The 20607-nt window shown below is 42.9% G+C and overlaps 3 protein-coding genes across 3 annotated transcripts; 1 reads left to right on the top strand and 2 right to left on the bottom strand.

The window, feature by feature from the left end:
* Positions 1 to 2: 2 nt before the first annotated feature.
* Positions 3 to 3755, bottom strand: alg12 (ALG12 alpha-1,6-mannosyltransferase). The gene is made up of 9 exons (XM_068755358.1): positions 3597 to 3755; positions 2955 to 3087; positions 2708 to 2881; positions 2403 to 2597; positions 2210 to 2315; positions 1892 to 2113; positions 964 to 1133; positions 606 to 681; positions 3 to 509 (listed from the first exon to the last, which is right to left on the bottom strand). The coding sequence occupies exons 1-9, from the start codon at positions 3753 to 3755 to the stop codon at positions 266 to 268; spliced, it is 1479 nt and encodes a 492-aa protein (XP_068611459.1). The 3' UTR covers positions 3 to 265.
* A 929-nt stretch (positions 3756 to 4684) lies between these two features.
* creld2 (cysteine-rich with EGF-like domains 2) lies at positions 4685 to 7935 on the top strand. The gene is made up of 10 exons (XM_068755334.1): positions 4685 to 4834; positions 4949 to 5031; positions 5359 to 5469; positions 5661 to 5752; positions 5885 to 6061; positions 6178 to 6276; positions 6499 to 6579; positions 6768 to 6863; positions 7461 to 7601; positions 7695 to 7935. Exons 1-10 carry the CDS (start codon positions 4685 to 4687, stop codon positions 7748 to 7750), a joined length of 1086 nt encoding a protein of 361 aa, XP_068611435.1. The 3' UTR covers positions 7751 to 7935.
* Positions 7936 to 14883: 6948 nt separating this feature from the next.
* Positions 14884 to 20464, bottom strand: LOC137910721 (peroxisomal succinyl-coenzyme A thioesterase-like). Its single transcript, XM_068755118.1, has 10 exons — positions 20248 to 20464; positions 19181 to 19280; positions 18360 to 18550; positions 17622 to 17785; positions 16544 to 16663; positions 16331 to 16413; positions 16161 to 16254; positions 15752 to 15832; positions 15279 to 15414; positions 14884 to 15020 (listed from the first exon to the last, which is right to left on the bottom strand). The coding sequence occupies exons 1-10, from the start codon at positions 20438 to 20440 to the stop codon at positions 14896 to 14898; spliced, it is 1287 nt and encodes a 428-aa protein (XP_068611219.1). The 5' UTR covers positions 20441 to 20464; the 3' UTR covers positions 14884 to 14895.
* Positions 20465 to 20607: the final 143 nt, after the last annotated feature.

Here is a 20607-nt window from a genome sequence, read left to right as displayed (position 1 = left end):
GAGTTTAATGTTGGGAACATTACAGTTCAGGATATATATACAGTTTACTCATCTAAAAACAAGCTGTCCTCAAAGTACATGAATCACAGCCTGAGGGGGGGAAACACAACATTTTAAACATTTAAAAAATGTCACCACTCAATGAAACATTTCTCTTTGGTCACCACATATCGGTAGCTGAAACATTCAAATGCAACCCATGGGACTATTTTTAGTCCCTAAAAAAATAATGACCCCTTCATGCAACGCATGACTCCTGTGGAAATCACTGCTTTGGTTGTCCAGTTCTCATCTTTCTCTGCATTAGTACAGTTTTTGCCTCCAAGTTCACCCTGACTGGAGGGAACTGGAACATGTTGAAAGCGATGTTGTTGAGACCTTCGACGAAGGCCAGCGGTTCATGGGTGTCCCGGAGGAGGTGCACCTTGGTGACGTTGGCCTCCATCAGTAGGTGTGAGTACACTCTGACATCGGGGTGCGTGAGGCTCAGATCCTCGCGCTTGTCGTATCTGTCAAAGAATTTAAAGTGATTATTTTTCCACCAATTTTTTTTATTTTGCTTCTCCACTTTCACATTTTAGTTCTAACAGATTAAAAATACCGACCTCCAGTTTCTGTTCTGTTCCAGGAAACGAGAAACTCCAGTTTCAGCAGCGTAAGTGTCAATATGAACAAAAACATCTGAGGGCGCAAAGACATTGCATGAATGCTTTGGTGATTAATGATTACATTAATGCGCCGCATTTTATAATCAGTGAACAACCAGCATGTCCTCTAAACGCATGTCTTACGTTTGACACACCAACATGGTATTTAATAGTAGCTTTTAGAACGCACCACAGAGAAATGGCAACATCCCCATCATCTCCAATGATTAAATAATGACTCAAAAACTCATCCTCAATGTGAGAATAATTATTCTGATTAGATTTGCGGAACAAACGAGCGCTGAAAGACTCCGACCTTCGGTGTCCGGCAGGAGCCTGTGCAGTTCCTGCATTCCTCGGCCTCCTGGGTAATTGTGGTGGGAGACGTAGAGACAAACGCTGGAGTAAGCTGCGTTAGTCAACAGCTGGCCAACCACCACTGCAGAGCCCAGTTTATACAGCCACGATTTCTGGTAGTTGCACAAACTAGAGAACAGCGAACAAAGTAAACAGTCATTGCAGAGATGCCCATTTCACACTCTTGGTATAATTACACTTAATCGGTGTCTGATCCAGCAGGACGAGGATTTAGGACCTCACAGATTGGGACACACTTTGATTAGATCGAGTACCTCCGCTATTTAGTCGCCATAAAAACGTGTGATTATATACAGAGCATGCCAGAGACTTTGTTGATTGCAAATTGAATGTAAAGATAAATAAGTATTGCTTTGATTGTGGTGAGTTGTCTGCTCGCAACAACTGATATCAAGACGTCCAAAGTGATCTTTGCTCTGTGACCTTTTCCCTCCACCTGAGTCAACACAACGACATCCTCGTTGTTCCTGACTTGTCTATTCGTATCTATGATGGGAGCAGGAAACAAAAAGAACTCTTTAAATATGTATTATTATAGCGGTTAAGTGGGCAAGTGATGACCTGATAAAAACTTGCAAGAGGAATTCCCATGCTCTGACTAGCATTTATTCATGATGGTTTTTTTAATCCGAGACCATCAGCCACAATGGCGCCTTTTTTTTTCCACTGATGATGATTTAGTACCAAATTATAGCAAATAAATGTAATTATGCAAGGTCAAAAGTGTGGAATTTCTTTGGAAAGAAAGAAATAACAACTCCAAACCACCAATTGGGCGAGTCAACTTTCTACCCATGCTCCCAGAGGACATGTTTAATCCTATGAATTCCTTTTCTTCTTAAATGTGTAATAATGTTTTTACTTGCATGAAAGAACAGCCTCGGGCAGCAGCCAGGCTGAGCACAGGGAATGTGTAGACGACGAAGCGCATTTCTTTGTGGGGCAGCAGCGAATAGATGGCTATGAAACCCACGGTGGGTAAGAGCAGCAGCCTTATTCGCCTGTCAGCGAGGCCGAGGGGGATGAAGAGCAGCGTGCAGCCGAGAGCACGGGGCACAGCAGAGGAGAAGTACCACAGCAAGGGAGCGGTCTACTCGGAAGAGTCAAGAAGAACTGGCCGTGGAAATAATTCTTGGTGATTTTGACTATATATATATATATATAATTGGTGTAAATAAAAGGATATTCCCCAGTTGGAACTTTTGTTGAGGACGGTGTTGTACCACAAAACCTGACCTTCCGGCCACAAAAGCTTCCTCCAAAAGAAGGTGTCAATGGACACTGTTAGAGCTGTAAAAGACAAAGACATTTCATAGCAGAGTTGACTAAATACTTCCTAAATAATTAGTGAGTATTTATCTTGCATCCGCTACTCACCCAGTGATATAATTCCAGCCGGAGCAGCGTAGTAAAGCAGGTGTAGCAGTCCCAGCCTCCTGCTCATTAGTGACATCAGTAGCATTAGACCCAAGAAGACGCAGAGCTCTGTCCGAAACACAATGATGACTAAAGCAGAGAGGCTGATGAAGCGGCCGTTTCTCTGAGCCATCCATGACGTGAATGCTAACAGAACTAGGGAGAAAATGTGTGTCGTCAATTCATTGGACTTATCTGCTCAATAAAATGAAACATTTATCCAGAAGACTCTCGAGATCATGGCGACCGTTGCCTAAGGGTCTTACCGAGTGGAAGTGCAAACACATTCGGGAGTGTCCGTGTGCTGTAGAACATTAGGTGAAACTGTGAAGCGCATGTGAGGCAGAAGAGACCGGCAACTGTGGAGCCAAACTGCCTCCTCACCTCCCTCTGCATGTGCCACAGCGAACCGATAACACACACTCCCAGGGAAGCTCGGACTGCGTACGAAAGTCGTTGCAAATTTAAAACATCAAAATGCAACAGCGACTACTGCAGTGAAACGAGGCTTACCTATCAGCTGTGTGTAGAACTTTGGTGCATCCAGCAGAGATGCCAGAAGCACAACAGGGGAGCAGAGCATGGAGAGAAACAAGGGGCCGAGGAAAGTCCTCGGCACCACGCCAGGGAACTCATAGTGGTCGTACTGTAAGACAGGACAGAAGCCAGTCTCAGTTTCGCTGATAAATCCTTTTCTTATCCCATCTTCTGATAAAGGTGATCATGCTGAAAAACTCGGAACAGAAATGTTCTAATTTTCAGCTAACAATTGTTGTTGTGATTGATTGGGGATATACAAATAACATTTAGCCTTGAAAATTTGTTCCTTTACAGAAAATACATTTTTAAAGCTAATGTGGCACTAACAACGCATTAAATAAGAATTCATCGTTCATTTAATTGACAAAGTGACGTTAAGCGCCGAGAAAAGCGCTATACAAATAAAATGTATTATTATTAAAGTACTTCTGTCATCTTTAAACGTTTCTATGGTTTGTTTAGTATTATTGAAATTTAAATTGTTACTGTTTTGGAACTGTATACTTCAACAGATTTAGCTAGACCTTCTGGAAATTGCAACGGGTTATTTTAAAATTATAATAATAGCACTCACTAATGCAGTGCTTAGTTAGCACAAATAAAGGGCCTTCTTACCTTGTCAAAGTTAAGTCTATGATATAAAATGTCGTGCGTCGCTTGTAAATTAAAACTTTCCTCAACCTTAGTAAACGGACAAATCAATAAATGGACGAGGGCCACAGCTAATAATAAAAACAGTAGTGGCAGCCCCAAAACAGTTCTCTTTTCAGCCATGACAGTCGAAAGCTCCTGTAATCACTTCCGGTCGACACCGGAAGCGAACGGAAAATCATGCTTTCATAGCGATTACAATTTATTTTTAGGAACGATAGTCTAAATCTATTGTTTAAATATTTAATCAAAAGTGTCGTTCGAGGGCCACAGCTAATAATAAAAACAGTAGTGGCAGCCCCAAAACAGTTCTCTTTTCAGCCATGACAGTCGAAAGCTCCTGTAATCACTTCCGGTCGACACCGGAAGCGAACGGAAAATCATGCTTTCATAGCGATTACAATTTATTTTTAGGAACGATAGTCTAAATCTATTGTTTAAATATTTAATCAAAAGTGTCGTTCGAGGGCCACAGCTAATAATAAAAACAGTAGTGGCAGCCCCAAAACAGTTCTCTTTTCAGCCATGACAGTCGAAAGCTCCTGTAATCACTTCCGGTCAACACCGGAAGCGAACGGAAAATCATGCTTTCATAGCGATTACAATTTATTTTTAGGAACGATAGTCTAAATCTATTGTTTAAATATTTAATCAAAAGTGTCGTTCGAAGAGGAAGTTTACTTTATTTTAAATTCAAACACCAAAATTCATTCATATTCCACATGAGGAAGGACTTTGTTTGTCCCGCGCGTGGCGGCCTGTGATTGGCTACATATTTGATTGCCAGGCAATCATATCCAATCAGCTCAAGCCACAATTCGACCAAGAGGTGACGCGGAAATGGAAAACCGCTTCTTTCTTTTTTTTTTGCACTACCGGCATGTAAATGGTCGCTTGTAACACTTTGCGTAGATAACGCTGTCTTATAATGTAACGAACCCCCCAGTTAGATGTGTTGAAACATTGCTGTACAGTAATATTAGTTAATTGCGAGGGGCTCAAGAGATTGTCTTGATATGAAAGCGAATCACGATCGGAATTGATCGGCTGATATGTTGTTATCCGCTGCTCCAGAGATGGGGCTCCTGCTGCTGCTGCTATGTTTGTGTGTCAGTCTTTTACTTTTTCAGGTTACAGAAGCCAAGAGGGATTTAAAAAGCGCCTGTTCTACCTGTCGGCAAATCACTGAAAACTTCAATAAGGTGAAAGCGCATCTCTTAACGTTAATTTATTTTCATGATATGTATTTCTTTGCTCTTTTATTGACCCTTGTTTGTTTATCTTTGGAATTATGTTTTTATTTTTTTTTATTTTAGGGATTTGACAGTACAACGAAGCAAAACTTTGGTGGCGGCAACACGGCTTGGGAGGAGCGAAAACTGTCTAAATATGAGACCAGGTGAGGAGGTGCATCATGTCCAAACTGTGCCGGTCGCCCCGCCACAAAGGGCAGGAGCTGCAGTTTGTTTTCCTTGGCAAGGAGAAGCAGGTCGAATCGTTTGATCACTGATAAGCTTTTGAATTGTATCTCGCTTTACGGGTGATGGAATATGCAAACATTGAAACTTCAGCATTTAGCAGGTGTGGGGTGTGAATTTCATTTGTAGATTTTCTTAAACTAATTTCCTGCAGTTTTGAAATAACTTCCATGTAATACTCCCCCCCCCCCCCCACACACACACACACACAAACACACACTTCTGTGCATCTTGTTTTGCCTTGACAGCGAGATCCGTCTGATGGAGATCGTAGAGGGGCTGTGCGACAGCAGCAGCTTCGAGTGCAACCGCATGGTCGAGGAGCACGAAGAGCGTTTTGAGACTTGGTGGTTCGAGAGGTTGGTACTGGCTAGCGCAGTGTCGGCGTCGGAGGCGGGGGGGGCGGCGTAGGCTTGATGGCACCAACAAATGGAACAACTTTGGCATGTTGAATAAATGGAGGAGTTATTTGTGTTTTTAAAAGAATGTCTCATTTGGTAAAAAAAAAGAAATATGGCTCAATCCTCTTGTCTTTCCTTCTGCAATACAGGAAAACAAAACATCCTGATTTGCATAAATGGTTCTGCATTGAAACCATCGAAGTGTGCTGTCCGAAGGGAACTTTTGGTCCGGACTGCAACGGTGAGGGAAATCCTTCTGTAAACATTCAGACCGCTTTAGTGCATTGATTCTGCTTTATTGTCGATAACAATTACCGTGACAGTGATATTTGATGTTGCATGTATTTTTTTTTATTGTTTTTCTGCTTTGAAGCCTGTGTGGGGGGCTCTGACAGACCTTGTCACGGAAACGGGATGTGCGATGGCGATGGGACAAGAGCAGGGAACGGGAAGTGCTCGTGTCACCACAGTTACGAAGGGGAATTCTGCCTCGACTGCGTCGATGGATTCTTCAACGAAGTGAGGAATGACACCTTCTCTCTGTGCACAGGTACACAAGCCTTTGCTGCTTCTGTACCTAAATCAGCACTTCACCTTCACAAACACACGAGGGCAGCAGAGAGCAGCAGATCTGTTCTTATTCTGAATCTTCACCCTCCTCTGCAGAATGCCACTCATCCTGCCACACTTGCTCAGGGGCGACCAATCGGGAGTGTGATGAGTGTAAAGAAGGGTGGGAGAAGGATGAGCAGGAAGCCTGTGTTGGTAAGAGGACCTAAAAAGATGACCTCTTTTGTTTGATTAAATGTTTTCATCATTTTGCCACCCAAATACGACTGACTTGATTTCCACAAAACGTGGAGCGGGTAACGCGAGCCTACTGAGGCTAATCCTGGTTTACTTTTGATGCCAGTCGTTTTTAATCCGATGTTCATCAGATTAAAACGCCGCACTTTATCCGACTGAAGTCCATCTCGCATGTTACAGATGTAGACGAGTGCTCCAAAAACTCACCGTGTCAAGACGATCAATACTGCCTGAACACAGAGGGCTCATACTCCTGCAACGGTATTTATGATCTCTCTGACGTGTAATATTTGGATACAACAGTGGTTCCTGTGCAAAATGTTTCTCCAATGCTTCACAATATTGGAAAAATATACCGCTGTCAAATTGTGTCACATGATTCCTTGTTTAAATATGTTTGTGGCATTTCCTCTAATGGGTTCTATTGTTGTATTCGTCCTTTCCCACAGCCTGTGAGAGCGTGTGCACCGGCTGTACCGCCGCCGGTCCTGATAGGTGCAAGGCCTGTGCCGGGGGCTACCAGGACATAGAGGGGACGTGCACCGGTATGAAGTCAATCGTTCTCGATTCAATAAAAAAATATATATATTGAACCTTAAGGTAAATATGTGTGAAACAGACTGCAAAGATTTGCAAATCATTTTAAACAAAATCAGTTGAAGCAAAGAGATTAAGTTCCCTCGTTTTAATGAATACACACTCATTGTGAATTTGATGCCTGCAACACCTCTGGAAAGATTCGGGACCGGTGCATCACAGTGCTGAGAGCAGATCCGCTCTGCAGACAGACCGTGTGTTTACATAAATCAACAAGGTTTCTGTCTTTGAATGACTTTAATTGACCTGAAGATCACAAAACGGATCAGGAAATGATCCCATTCTGTTTTATTTATTCATTTTTCCATGCGTACCAACCTTTTACGACAATAAGGTTACATTTCTGGATTAAGAATAATGCTAGAAGTATCCCTAACATTGTGTTTTTAATCTTTGAGCTAAAAATGTGTGTCATTTTCATAGGAAAATACCGATTGGTCATTTATCTTTTACTAGTCGCAGATGTTATTGCTGATGACCTCCTGTCCTGGGTGACATCAGAGGAGTCAGACGTTGTTATCAGTTGTTGCCGTTGCATTTTCCAGATGTGGACGAGTGTTCCCAGACAGAGTCCGGATGCACCGAGGAGCATCAAGGGTGTTATAACACCGAAGGAAGCTTCGTGTGCCTCTGCTCGACAGGCTACGAGATGCAAGACGGCAAATGTGTGCAAATGGTCCTGCCAGGTAAAGTTAAAATGTTTCGACTGAAACTTTGCTAGAGTTTCACAATATTATTACGTGTATTAAAAGTATTTGTTACGCTTTCATTCCTATCAGAAAAAGACGAGACGGAAGTATTGGAGACAAATCAAAGTCCGCACGAGGAGCTTTGATGTAGCCGAGGGGAGCGCTCCATTCACCAGCTGCTCCAGCAGTGGATCACAGACCAAAGGACAGAGACATTTCTTATGCTCTACGTTTGCGAGTCATTGTCACTTTTTCTCCGATGTGTTCCAAATACCGCTCGATGTCTCTATTTGTTGTATGTGGGGTTTTTAATCGAAGAACATGGTTTCAATAAAGGTCATTCGTGTTAATAAGTGTTTAAGAAGTCTGCATATTGTCTTCAATTTGTCAAGTCTGGTGACATTAAATGGGAAATTAGATCACATTTACAGTGATCATAAATCTGCATGGGGGGGCACGCTACCGAATTGAAGCGTGAATGCCCATGGGTGTAAAGAAAAAAGTCTTACTCAAATAATAGAGGCATTGTTTGACCATCAGAAATAATCTGTTTATTTTTATATCTACATTCTCTATATCTTCCATCCAGAGAAAAGGACAGTTCTCCATCACAAGCAGAAGAAACCAAGATCATGATAAAGAGAAATAAAGCTTTGCAGCATTAACAATCAAATGTTGATATGGTATCATATGCATGCTTTTAATTGTTAATCATAAGGTCTTTAAAAAAATGAATATGTTAACCATCAACAAACCATTCCCACCGCATAAACTGAACCAGCTGCGTGTGTGTGTGTGTGTGTGCTTTGCTGCCAGTATCCTTTTTTACTGTTTGATTTATGTGGTGTATTTGTACTAATTCAACCATTCGTCGAACGTATTCTTTCCCGCCACCTTGTACCATTTATTCATTCATTCATCTCCATTCATTGCGGGCTCGGTGATCCTATTTCAGTTGTCTACAGGCGAGAGGCGGGGTACACCCCGGATGAGACGCCAGCTCACACACCGTGTAGGCACTTTGGGATGACCAATGCGGAACCAAACCAAACAGTCACCACGTCAGCCTGCATTCCCGATATTCCCTTTGACTCCCGGACAAGTCCTGTAAACTCCTCCATCCTATTAGACAGCGATCTCACGTTGTCCATGGTGACTGTTGTCCCTCCGGCTTCAGCTCCACCAGCTGATCCCGAGACGGAGTCGTTGCGCTCGGCTGACTGAAGAGTGAAAGAATTTCAGAAGAGGTATATCCTCCCCTTGGACCTCAAGTCGGTACTTGATTGCCACTTTGCCATTCCTGATCACCATGCTTCTTGACTTCTTTGGTTTAAACTTCATTCGAGCCCATGTTGCCACGTCGTCGAGTGCATTCAGGATCCACCTTGCTTCTACATGGGTTGCCGTTGTTATGGTAAGGTCATCCATAAAGCCTCTCATAGACGGTTGGCGGATGCCAGACATCATGGTTGGCCCCCTGGATTCCTTCCCTGCGGCTGTTATTAGCAGGTTTATTCCCATTACAAACAAGATGGGGGAGATGGTACACCCCGTTACAATCCCCTTTTCCAGGTCCTGCCACTGGGTTGTAAACTGGTCAGTCTGGAACCGTAACTTGAATCCTCCAAAGTAGCTGGTGATCATTCCCCTGATCATTTGGGGGATGTGATAGTGTTCCATGGCTGCATTGATTAGGCAATGTGGGATGGATCCATGAGCATTGGCCAAGTCGAGCCAGATGACCGTGAGATTCCCCTTACTCTCCTTGGCCTCCCGGATCAACTGACTGAGGATCCCAGTGTGTTCCAAGCATCCGGAGAAGCCTGGGATGCCACCCTTCTGGATTGATGTATCTATATACTTGTTCTTCACCATGAAGGTAGTTATCCTCCTTGCCAGGACAGAATATTTTCCCTTCCACGCTCATAGAACTCACCTTTTGTGCATTTGACATAGGATACGAAGCCCTGTAGTGTGGTGAAAATATATAGCAATATTAACAGTTATATAAAGAAATAAATAAGTAAGTAAGAGCAAAGGGGGAAAAAAGTAAAAAGGGGCGGAGCCACGGTCAACTGTCAACAATTTTGCTTTCATCTTCAAAGGATGAGCACAACACCCAGGTGTATATAAGCCTGCTGGAACTTGTCTCTTGTGTTAGTCTAGTTTGATAATTATTGTTGAGATACATTAATTATTTGCTGTAGACAGAGTTGGGAGAAAATGGTTTCAAGATCGAACAACTTCAACTTTTCGAGTTGCTCAGAGAGTGATTCAGGTGAGTTGAAAGTCCTGGTCACCTGGGGCTGTTTGACCAAGTGATTTTATTTTTTTCATCTGAATATTATTGACAAATAAATCCAGTTTAACAAGATCATGGTTTACATTATTTTCAGACATCACCACTAAGCGAAAGGCCAGAAATGACCATCCATCATCTGGTGAACCAGCCAGTCAGCCACCCAGTAAGAGACGTAGAACCATCATCGATCTCACTGGGGAGGACTCCACGGATTCTGTGGACGACTTTGGGCTGACTGAGGAGCAGAATCCCAGGTGGAAGAGAAAGGCAGGATCCTGTAACTGGTCTCTTCAAAATTCATCAGGAGAGTCGATCCAGCCGCCCAGTAAGTGGCAGAAAACCATCATCGATCTCACTGGTGAGGACTCCACGGATTCTGTGGCCGACGTCAGGCTGATTGAGGAGAATTCGGGAAAGCCAGACCCGAACGCAGAACCCGTCGAGTCCTCCTCAAGCATTTCCAGGAGAGGTGAGCTGACAGTTGAAAAGCTAACCGTTTTTATTTGGATGTGAACGCACAGATTAGCTCTGAACTTACACATTTACCACGTTTAACAACACTTGCTCTGCCCGACAATGTCAAACCACCTGTTTCTCTGTTCCAAGTAAAAATGTTCTTTTTTACAACTAAGAAGGAAACTGCAATTAAATTATTAAAATCTTTCACACTTCCTGAATGCAAAACAGTCGTCAGTTAATAAAATATGAATTGAACACAAACCAGCGGTTTCAGCAGTGGAGTGAATGAGATGATGATGATTTGTTCTCCACACTTTGTGTGTCTAGAAGACTTTGAGTCAAAATATCTGGAGCTGCAGCCACTCGGTTGTGGAGGGTTTGGCTGTGTCTATGCTGGTTATCGCCGGTCCGATAATTTACCAGTAAGTATGAACACACACACACAGACACACACACACACACAGAGAGAGATATTAATCCTTCCTCTGTTTACCAGTTTAACAAACTGTTCATCCTGTCTCTTAGGTGGCCATCAAGTACATCCGGCGGGACAGGGTACGGTTTCGAAAAGTCGTAAGTAATTTTAAATGTCTTTATACTGTTAACAACGATAAATTGACTGAATTATTTCAGTACTAAGTGGTTCTTATCTATTCTAAATTCTAACTTCTCTCTGTACCTTAAACCTGAGGAGTGTTCAGTGTTTTGTAGCCTGAAAGTCTCCTGTAGCAGCAGCTAAAGCTAACAATAGCTAACAATGTCCAGCAGCGCTGCATTTGTTCATGTCGAACAGAACCATCCCTCTGTGATGCATTATTGATGATGATGATGATGATGGTAATTCATGACAATCTTGGGTTCGCCTCAACACACACAGCAAGTCACTGTGTCATTCTGAAATGTCTCAGCAACGTGGTTTTTTAGCATGCTAACTCATGCTATTTCTTTACAGTGTGCTGTCTCACTGCGCTGCTGATTGGGACCACACAGAACTTACATCTACATGTTTATGCTAATTTAAAATCATTTTCTCCCCTAGACCATAAATAATGAGACTCGGGAGGTTCCGTTGGAGGTGCTGATCATGCAGCGACTGGCAGGCGGATCAGCGTCAGTGGGGAAATCACCACTAGTGGCGCTGATCGATTGGTTCGGGCTGGATGACGAAGTGATCCTGGTCATAGAGCGACCAGAGCCCTGCCTGACCTTGATGACCTACGCAGAGAAACCTCTAGAAGAACATCAGGCTAAAGTAAGGCTCAAATGAAATTGTCCTCCATGTCCATTCTTCCTCAATTTTGCAAAAGAGCTAAACTTTTCCTTAAACCTTCATGTAAAAAAACTGTCACATATCTTAAAATCAAAGTGCAAAAGCTGCACTCCCCTTCTTCCCTCACTCTCATCTTCTCTTTATCCATTTTCATCTCAGGACATCATGAGGCAGTTGGTGGCTGCTGCCATTCAGATCAAGTCAAAGGGTGTTGTCCACAAAGACATCAAAACGGACAACATCCTTGTTGAGCATCAGTCTGGTGTCCCTCGCGTGAAGGTCATCGATTTCGGCTGCAGCGTCTTCGTGGGTAAGACCTATTTTATTGGCAATTTGCTGGCTGTTAAATCATCCATCGTCTCCTCTTGCGTTCTTCCATCCGTCATGAAAATCTCACCTGTCCACGTTGTCTGTCTCCGCACCTTCCAAATCCCTGTTCACGTCCATACAGATGACCACGGAATGACGAGAGACCTGGCCGAGCTCATTACCCTGAGGCAGTTAGGCGGGGTCCTTGAGGACATCGTGTTGGGCTCGGAGACACTCTTTGATGACTCGTCCAGCAGTGAAGAGACTGACACGACCGAAGGTAAGACAATGCTGGTGTCCAATATACAAACCTAACTATGTGACTCGGTGTCCAAAACCATAAATATATCACGTCATCATGATGACATCACACACGCTGGGAAACTTGAGTGCTATGGTCTCAACCACATCTATGCTTTCTGTTCTCTCTCAACCTTAGAGTGGAAGGATTTCAGGGATACCTGCTTCAATCGAAAACTTGAGAGGGAGGCCACCCTGGAGGATCTTCGGCGGCATCCTTGGTTGTGTCAGTAGTAAAGATCAGGACCCCGCTTCCTGACTGAGCAGTTATTTCAGTTGACGCAAGGCAAAGATAGAGGTGACAAAGGCCCCCCCTGACGGATGCTCAGGGTCTCCTCCTGCATAAATTAATGCACAAGAAATAGTCCGTGGATTTTCACTGACGCAAAAGGCCTGTAGTTTCATGTGACCAAAGCAAACCCTGCCACCTGCCACGGACAGTGACCATGTTGTCTACAGAAACTGCATTCGAGAAATGCTTTGCTAAAGCCGAGGCAAGCATCAAACAATGGATTGGGCCGTTTGAAGGAACGCTTGGATTCACTTCAAATGGATTTCACATCGCTCAAAGAAGAAACGAAGGCGCTCAGGGACGCAAACTTTGCGGTGAGCACAGCAAGTGTGGAGCGAGCGTTCAAAGCCTTGTCCCAAACAGTGACAACAGTGGAGGCAAAGTTACAACATTGTTGTACGGCCCAGCTACCATTGCGGTTCCCCACGTTGAAAGACGGCGCCACCAGAGCCCATCGTATTGGACCTCCACGGGGCAACGCATCCATGGTAGCATTGTGAAATAAGCACCCAAGTTGTCAGCTATCCCAAAGTTCCCACTTCCCAATTGTAGCATATAGTGCCTCACAAGACCCGGACTACAGCGCATGCTTGGGATGATAAAATACCTCTCAGAATACATCCCTGGTGAAGCTACTGCTTCTGTGCCTCCGAGAAAGCTGCTGCAAAAGGACAGTGGCTGGCAATGGCAACCTGAGCGTGATGAGCGTGATGAGCGTGCTATCACTCACTGGAATAGCTGCCCTCTGCACATCCGTCACCCCAGCAACAAAACCTCATTCAAATACAATTTAAGAAGGCGTTACTTACAGCTGATCAATGGTCCTGTAATGACTAATTAAATGTTTGTTCTGTTTTCTGGATGCTCTCCTGGGAGATGGTTTTGACAATGAATACATGAATGTAAAGTTTGTTGATGGATATTGTTGTGGATATCTAGTGTGTACATATATGTATTGTGTATATGTACATATAGGGCTTTCATGATTTGAGTTGGTGCGTGTAATCCCGGACCCCAGGAAGACTAGCTGATGCCACGGTGTCAACTAATGGGGATCCTTTTTAAATAAATAACTGAAGATATAAATAAATTAAAGAATGCATTCATAACTGCCCCGGTCCTTAAATTATTTGACCCAGAAGAAAGCAGTCATCGTACAAGCAAGATGCATCCAAGGATTGTTTAGGTGCTTGTCTAATGCAAGATGGACATCTGCATCCAGAGCTCTGACGGACACTGGAAAAAAACTATGCACACAGAGAAGGAGCTCCTTGCTGTTGTGTTCTCAGTCAAGCGCTTTCATCAGTATGTCTCCGGAGTCAAAGTTAAAGTGCAGCCAGACTTAAGGGCATGCCATGATATTTGTTATACTGTTAAAATGAAGATGAAAATAAAAAGGGAAAAACACAGAAAGATAAGAAAACTGATGCAATTGAATATTTGACATTTTTTAACTAAGAACAGATTTAATGTTGCCTGAACTTGAAGTATTATGGATTCAAGTCCATATTCCACATTTAAGGCCGTTACTGGTTTGCTGTTGATACCGTCCACTCAATGCAAATTCTGCTTACTTGGATTATAGACAATGCCTATAGAGCAGGTCACTCAACTGCTGCTTTCATACAACATAAATTAACCAAGCAAAACTGCAGTTGACAAATTCCACGGTGTCTTGAAAGTACAACCCTGATAAAACTGAAGGAATCACCAAGGTTGCAGGATGTGGAAATAGTTTATTTACCTGTAAACAGGTCCTCTGATGACAATGTTTCTGGATGAAAAATAACTCAAACAAATGTATTTTTATTAATACAATTTGTTCAAGATTAATTAAATCAGTTCTCATAAAATAATTTGAAATCACCTTCTAATTTGCAATAGTGTTTTTTATTTCCATTTAAAATCTCAAATGCAGTTAAATCATGATTGATCAAGTTAGAAATCAATCAAGACAGCACTAAAAGAACATAAATAACAATCAGGAAGATTGAAGATCTATAAAATATAAAGTTTAAAAAAAGTTTGATTAAAGTTACAACTTCCAGCTACAGGCTGACAACATAATACACCTGCTCATCTCTAAACAACTTTATTAATATCTTATTTCCATCAGAATCAGCCGTCAGAATAACTTGAGCTCAGAATCAAAGGCCCCTTTTGCAATCTGGGAACAATCCTACCGTTTCTGCTAGTCGGCTGTTTCAGATCAAAAGTTATTTTGTGCTCTACAAGTTATGTAACGAAGGCATGTGGACGACAGTAATGAGGCAGTACCAAGTGATATCATAGAAACAGTGACCCTCTCACTCATTTAGTCTCCAGTATAGATCCGTGGGCTAACTGTGTACCGGTACTTTTACATCCTGGCTTTGGGAGTGATCCCGGAGTACAGATGATGCTGCAGGAAAGCTAGGATCTTCTTCCAGGAATCTTCCTGTGCATCTGAGTGGGGTTTTGTTTGTCCCCCCCACAGCACCATCACTGAAACACAGAATGTTATGTTTGAGAGAAGCAGCTTTCACACATTGAGTCAAGAACAGGATGGACAGCCAGAGGTAACATAAAGCACTGGGGCACTGATCTATTACGCAAAGCTACCTTTTACTTCAGTACCTGCTGAACATCTAGACTGGTGCAGGTCATTGTTTCTACCATCAACACACAGAAGCCGCTGCTTTCCACTAAAGTATGCCCCATCATTATCAGCGTTCATGGCATGGTTAAAGGCATAGAACTCACCTTTTTGTGCATCTGACATAGAATACGAAGCCCTGCAGTGTGGCGAGAAGGGCGGTTGGATCTGGTGTCCGGCGTCGGGGTATTGCAGGCTGGTCAGCAGGTGTTCCTTCCCTGTTGCCTTCATCCTCTGGAAGAGCTGAGGGTAAAATGATGAATCCGTACAGAACAGATTTCATATCAGCCTTTATTTTTCATTTTGTTGACTTGAATGAAACACTACAACAGATAGATGTCAAGCCTAAAAGAGAAGACAGTGTGAAGGTGAGCAAAAGGAGCATTCAAAGTCTACAATAACACGACATATTGATGTTCGTCGTTGTCATCATGCATGGAAGAGATTCTGCTTCCTGCTGAATAACCCTGAGAACACAGATATCACTATTCAAGAGACATGATTTGTGTTTACACGAGTCCAGGATATAATTAGTGTTCTGTTGTCCTGTGTGGACATAAGTATTAAAATATGTACTCACATCTTCTGCGTTCTCCCCTGCAGCCATATTTTGATCATCATGGCCGCTGACCAACAACACTGGACAGTTTATTTTCTCCACCTTGCATAGAATTATTAAAGGAAACACTTTAAAATGTTAAGATATTAATAACAACAAGTGGGGCTAAAATTGAACTGACACCTGCAATAAACAGGTCAGTTGTTACTTCAGTGCGAGAGCCGTAGAACCAAAGAGAACCCAGAAAGACAGGGGGAGAACATGCAAACTCTGCACAGAAAAGCCTTAGGTAAAATCAAACCTGTGACCTACACTAACCACTGCGTTCCCCAAAAGTAAATAGAAACTATTTCATTTAATTTATGTCAAATGACAGCAATCCAACACTTGATGACATCCTTGTGAGGCGATCAGTGTAAAATGTACTCACATTCAGTTTCTTTGAAGGGTCTTTCAAAAATTCTGGACCCATATCTCGCCATATTTGATGGTTGTTCTCATCCACACGAATCATGTTAGAATGCCTGACATCACAAGTAATTGTTCCGTCACTCCAGCTGAGAAACAGTTATTTATAGTTTCCGACACAAAATAACTTACTTAACCGTCAATTCATGGATTCCTCTTACGGTGAACTCGTGAAGAACGAAGTGGAAGCCACCGACAGAAACACAACAAAGAGGCTGGAACACAATAACATGAGTTATTTATGAGGGAAGGAGAAAATTAAAGAAACTATGTCAGGATATTTGTAGGATTAATGTATTTTCTGTTTATTTTAGCATCTGTCATATCAAATTATTTGTGACTTGCCTTGATTACGTTGCTCTCAGTTACCAGATACATGGCCACATTTGAACCGAGACAAAAACCAAGTATTCCAATTCTGTCTGGGATCACTTGAGGATGGTCCTTGAGAATATTAAATGCCGTCTGTGCAGAAGCAGAAAACAGGAAATCTTTGTGAAGTTGTTGGTTGCTGTGAAAACTTAAAAACAAGTTCTTCATAAGTAATAGAATAAAGAAACAGTTGTGGAACCCCCGATGAAGACAGAAAAAGCAAATTAGAACATTACAGACCATTTCCGAAGACTTTCTTGATTTCGAACATTTCAGAGACAACTGTACTTACAGTTTCTCTTAAAGGAAACATATTATTTAAAAAAAACCTCACTTTTCCCATGTTTCTACATTATTGTGGTGATTTTGGGTCCTTCACCCCAAAACAAGATTCTGATTCACTTTGTATTTTTCGTTAACTTTGCAGTCAATGTGTCTGGAACCCGGCTGGAGCTTCCTGCTCTACATAGCTCCGCCTCCTGCTCAGGTCACGCTCCTCTGCCTGCCACACCTGTAATCAGCTCATCCACGTCACCTGCTGCTCATCATCTCATCAGTCTAACATCACATATAGTCTGCTCAGTCTTCACACTGGCTCACAGAGATTATGTAATCACTGCCATTGGTTTGTTTGTCTGTTCACAACATAACTCAAAATTAAAGATGGATATTGAAGTTTCTTGATTCCCCTTCTCCTGTTGTTTATTTTGGTTACTACCGGCATTGGCCCAACAGTAACAGTTGTTCAAGGGTACTTGTGGTTTTAATGAGGAATTTTCCATTTCAGACAGCATCTACTGATTTCTCTTGGTTATTAATTAAAATTATAGCCAGTCTATGAAAGTTCAATAAATTCTAAAACTTCAAATGTCACATAGATTCAGCTCAGCAAATAATACTAAAATTGGTGAGTAGGAAACTGAAAGAACATGGGGCAGCAAATTCAAACATGCAACCACGGTGAAGCTGTGAAGAAACTAGTATGACAATAATTATATACCAGAAACCCTTTATACAGACTGGAAGAAAATAAATAAACAAACAAACAAACCTCAAAATAGCTCAAGCCAACATCTGCTTTCTCCATCTGGCCAGGTTTTACATATTCCAGCGCAAAAGAAGCAAAACCGTGGGATGCCAGCAAAGACGACCGATACTCCAGCAGTCCTCCACCTCCTCCCCACATATCCAGCACCCCAGGGAAAGGCCCTGGACCTGAAAGCAGAGACAAAGATGTCTGAGAAAAGACAGTTTTTACAAATTAAACTAGAAAAAGACAATCAGAGATTGCAGACCCTCGCCTCCAATAGACTATTTGATCTTGTGAGACAGTAAACAGGGCTTCCGGATCAGAGGGGCCAAACCTGCTCTCGCTTGCTGCTCCGGAACGTGCTACAAGTCATCTTCTGGACTCTTTTTCCCATCATGCCATTCGTGTCCCTCCCTCTTAAAGTGGCAGTTTACAGCACAGGCACAATTCCAGATGTAAAAATAATTCTAGAATCTGGATCCAGATCCGGATCAACGCCATTCTCGGGGAGGACCGAGCCACGGACAGAACCTTGCTTGTGTAAAAATTTCAAGTTGATTGGGTTACTAGTTTTTGAGTTATGCGCTCGGACAGACAGGCAGACAGACAAACAAACAAACGGACCCAATTGCAATACCCTCGCCTCCCCTTCGGCGAGGGTAAATATAAAAATGCCACAATCTAACCATAAAGGGTCAGGAGACGTCCCAGTCTCTTTCAAGATCAACAAAAAGAGAAGAGAAGATAGCACAGCTGTACCTGGTGGTATAAAGAGGGTCCCTCTCACTCCTTTCTCACTGATATCGATCCTCCGGACCCCGGGAGCCAGGTACCATCTCTCTATGAGCACCGACGCCAGAGGACACTGATCCATGAAGCCCTCAGCTAAATGTCCTCTGTAGACCGAGATGTTGATGAGCATCGGGGTGCAGACATTTTTCTTTCTCAACCTGACAGGTAAAGAAAAGGGCATATATTTTAATATCCACAGTCCCATCAGGTTTTCTTATATTTCTGTGAGTGAGCATCGGGCTGTAGCGAACGCTGTCGCTCTGCTACTCTCTTCTTCGAGAAGGTAAAGAAAGCAGCAGTAACGAGCACAATCAGCACAAAAAACAAACATATATAGGAATGACATGCACGGGAAACCTGCTGGGATTTTTTCAAAGAGAAGAGGAAACCAGGCCACCCTAAGAAATTGCCATTTGAGGAATTTGTCCAACCCCTTATGAGGAGCACAAAAATTGGTCCTAAGTTTCCCTCCCAGAGGTGAGAGTTAAAACTCCGTCTGACAGGAGACTCTGGACAGAACTGGCAGGCCCAAATGTATTGTGAGGGTCTGTTGGGAACATCTGGCAGAGTCTCCTGTCAGAAGGAGTTTTAACTCCCACCTCTGGGAGCGCTTCGACCATATACTGGGGGAGGCAGCGGACATTGAGTCCGAGTGGGCCATGTTTCGTGCCTCCATTGTCGAAGCAGATGAGTCAACTGAGTCTCCTCTCTGTGTAAAAGAAATGTTAAAAAAACAAAAAAACAAATGCACTTGCGAAATTGAGCTTTCCAGACATTTCATGGATTACCTGATGCCAGCACGGGATCCTGGAACTGGCCGCATGCTCCACAACAAACCCATGACCTCTGTTCCTGTGTAGGTGCCCCCAAAACTCAAATCCTCTGCAACTGGAAACATGAAAGTCAGCAACAGTAAAAGAAAGTTAGACAGGCAGCAAACATCTGTGGTCTAGTTGTGCTGATGGTACGAGGTCACTGCTGAAACTAGATATGGCAGCTATACTGTCAAGAAAGTTGTATTAAAAACCAAAAGGTTAACAATGGTGTGGGTTATAAGATGGATGCTTTTAAGTGTCATAATAAGGGGTTTTAAAGAATGTTTGCAGTGGTGCTCACAGTATCTTATGTTGAATGTATGCATGCCTTTGAAATGTTCACATATATTTGTGTTTTGAGAAGTTTTATTCATTAAATGTTTTGATTGAGGCAGAAATGTTCCTGCTGTAAGGTGGCATTCAGGACATGTCCTACACTAATCTTTGAGCTGTTTATACATCCCTGGCTAACAAAACCTTTTGCTTATCCTCAGAAGTCTTCATGAAACCCAAATGCCCTTCTCATGGTATGGTATGCCCAACCTTCATAACCTCAACTTCTTGCCCCAACTACTCTGCCTAACTGCGCTTTTCCTCCCCATCTTTAGTGCCGAGATCGGGCGAGTCACGCACGAGCCACTGGTAGAGCGTGTGTGTGGACGTGCAGCGGGCAGACACAAGGAGAGGGCACAGACATTTTGTGCACGAGATTTCTGCCAGACTCGTTTCAGTACTTAATTACAAAACTATGCAAACCACACAGGATTGACAGGATGGTTTATTTAGCTGTTTTTGGGTTGGTAATGGACAAAAACCACCAAAATAATAGTGTAGAAACATTGTATGTCTCCTTTAAATTGGTTCTAGGTTGCTCTAGCCAATTAAATTAGCACATCCTCGGGACCTACTGTCCAGGTCACTAAATATATTCCTAGCCATTCACCAAGTGCACGTCTTGGAGTAGAGCTGAGCCGATTTCTTTCATTCCACAAGAGTGGGAGAAAAAAGGAGCTGTAAGTCTACAAAGGAGGAACACTCACCAGATACTACCCCTCTGTGATCACTGATGTAGTGTCCAAAGGCCTCCCAGTAATCCTTATCCTCTGACTGGTGCAGGGAGTGAAGGGTTACTGGGGATCCTGGAGGCAGGTTCTCGACCACCACCTTGAACTTCTCATCCACCAGAGCCCGAGTGGGGAGAACAGAGAGAACCGGAGGGGCGGACTGAGTCATGCTCGATAATCGTCTGTGGACGAGGTCAAAGTCATTCATGGGCAGCTTCACCAAAGTACTGCAAAGTACTGTACTTTGGAATGACATGATATTCCCAGAAATACACAGTTGATTAGTACATGCTAGTAAATGTACAACACTCCATGATGTACGGTAATTCTCTTACC

Source organism: Brachionichthys hirsutus, chromosome 22 (genome assembly GCF_040956055.1).
Source record: "Brachionichthys hirsutus isolate HB-005 chromosome 22, CSIRO-AGI_Bhir_v1, whole genome shotgun sequence".
In the NCBI taxonomy this organism is placed as follows: Eukaryota; Metazoa; Chordata; class Actinopteri; order Lophiiformes; family Brachionichthyidae; genus Brachionichthys; species Brachionichthys hirsutus.
This window is presented reverse-complemented; position numbering and strand designations above follow the sequence as displayed.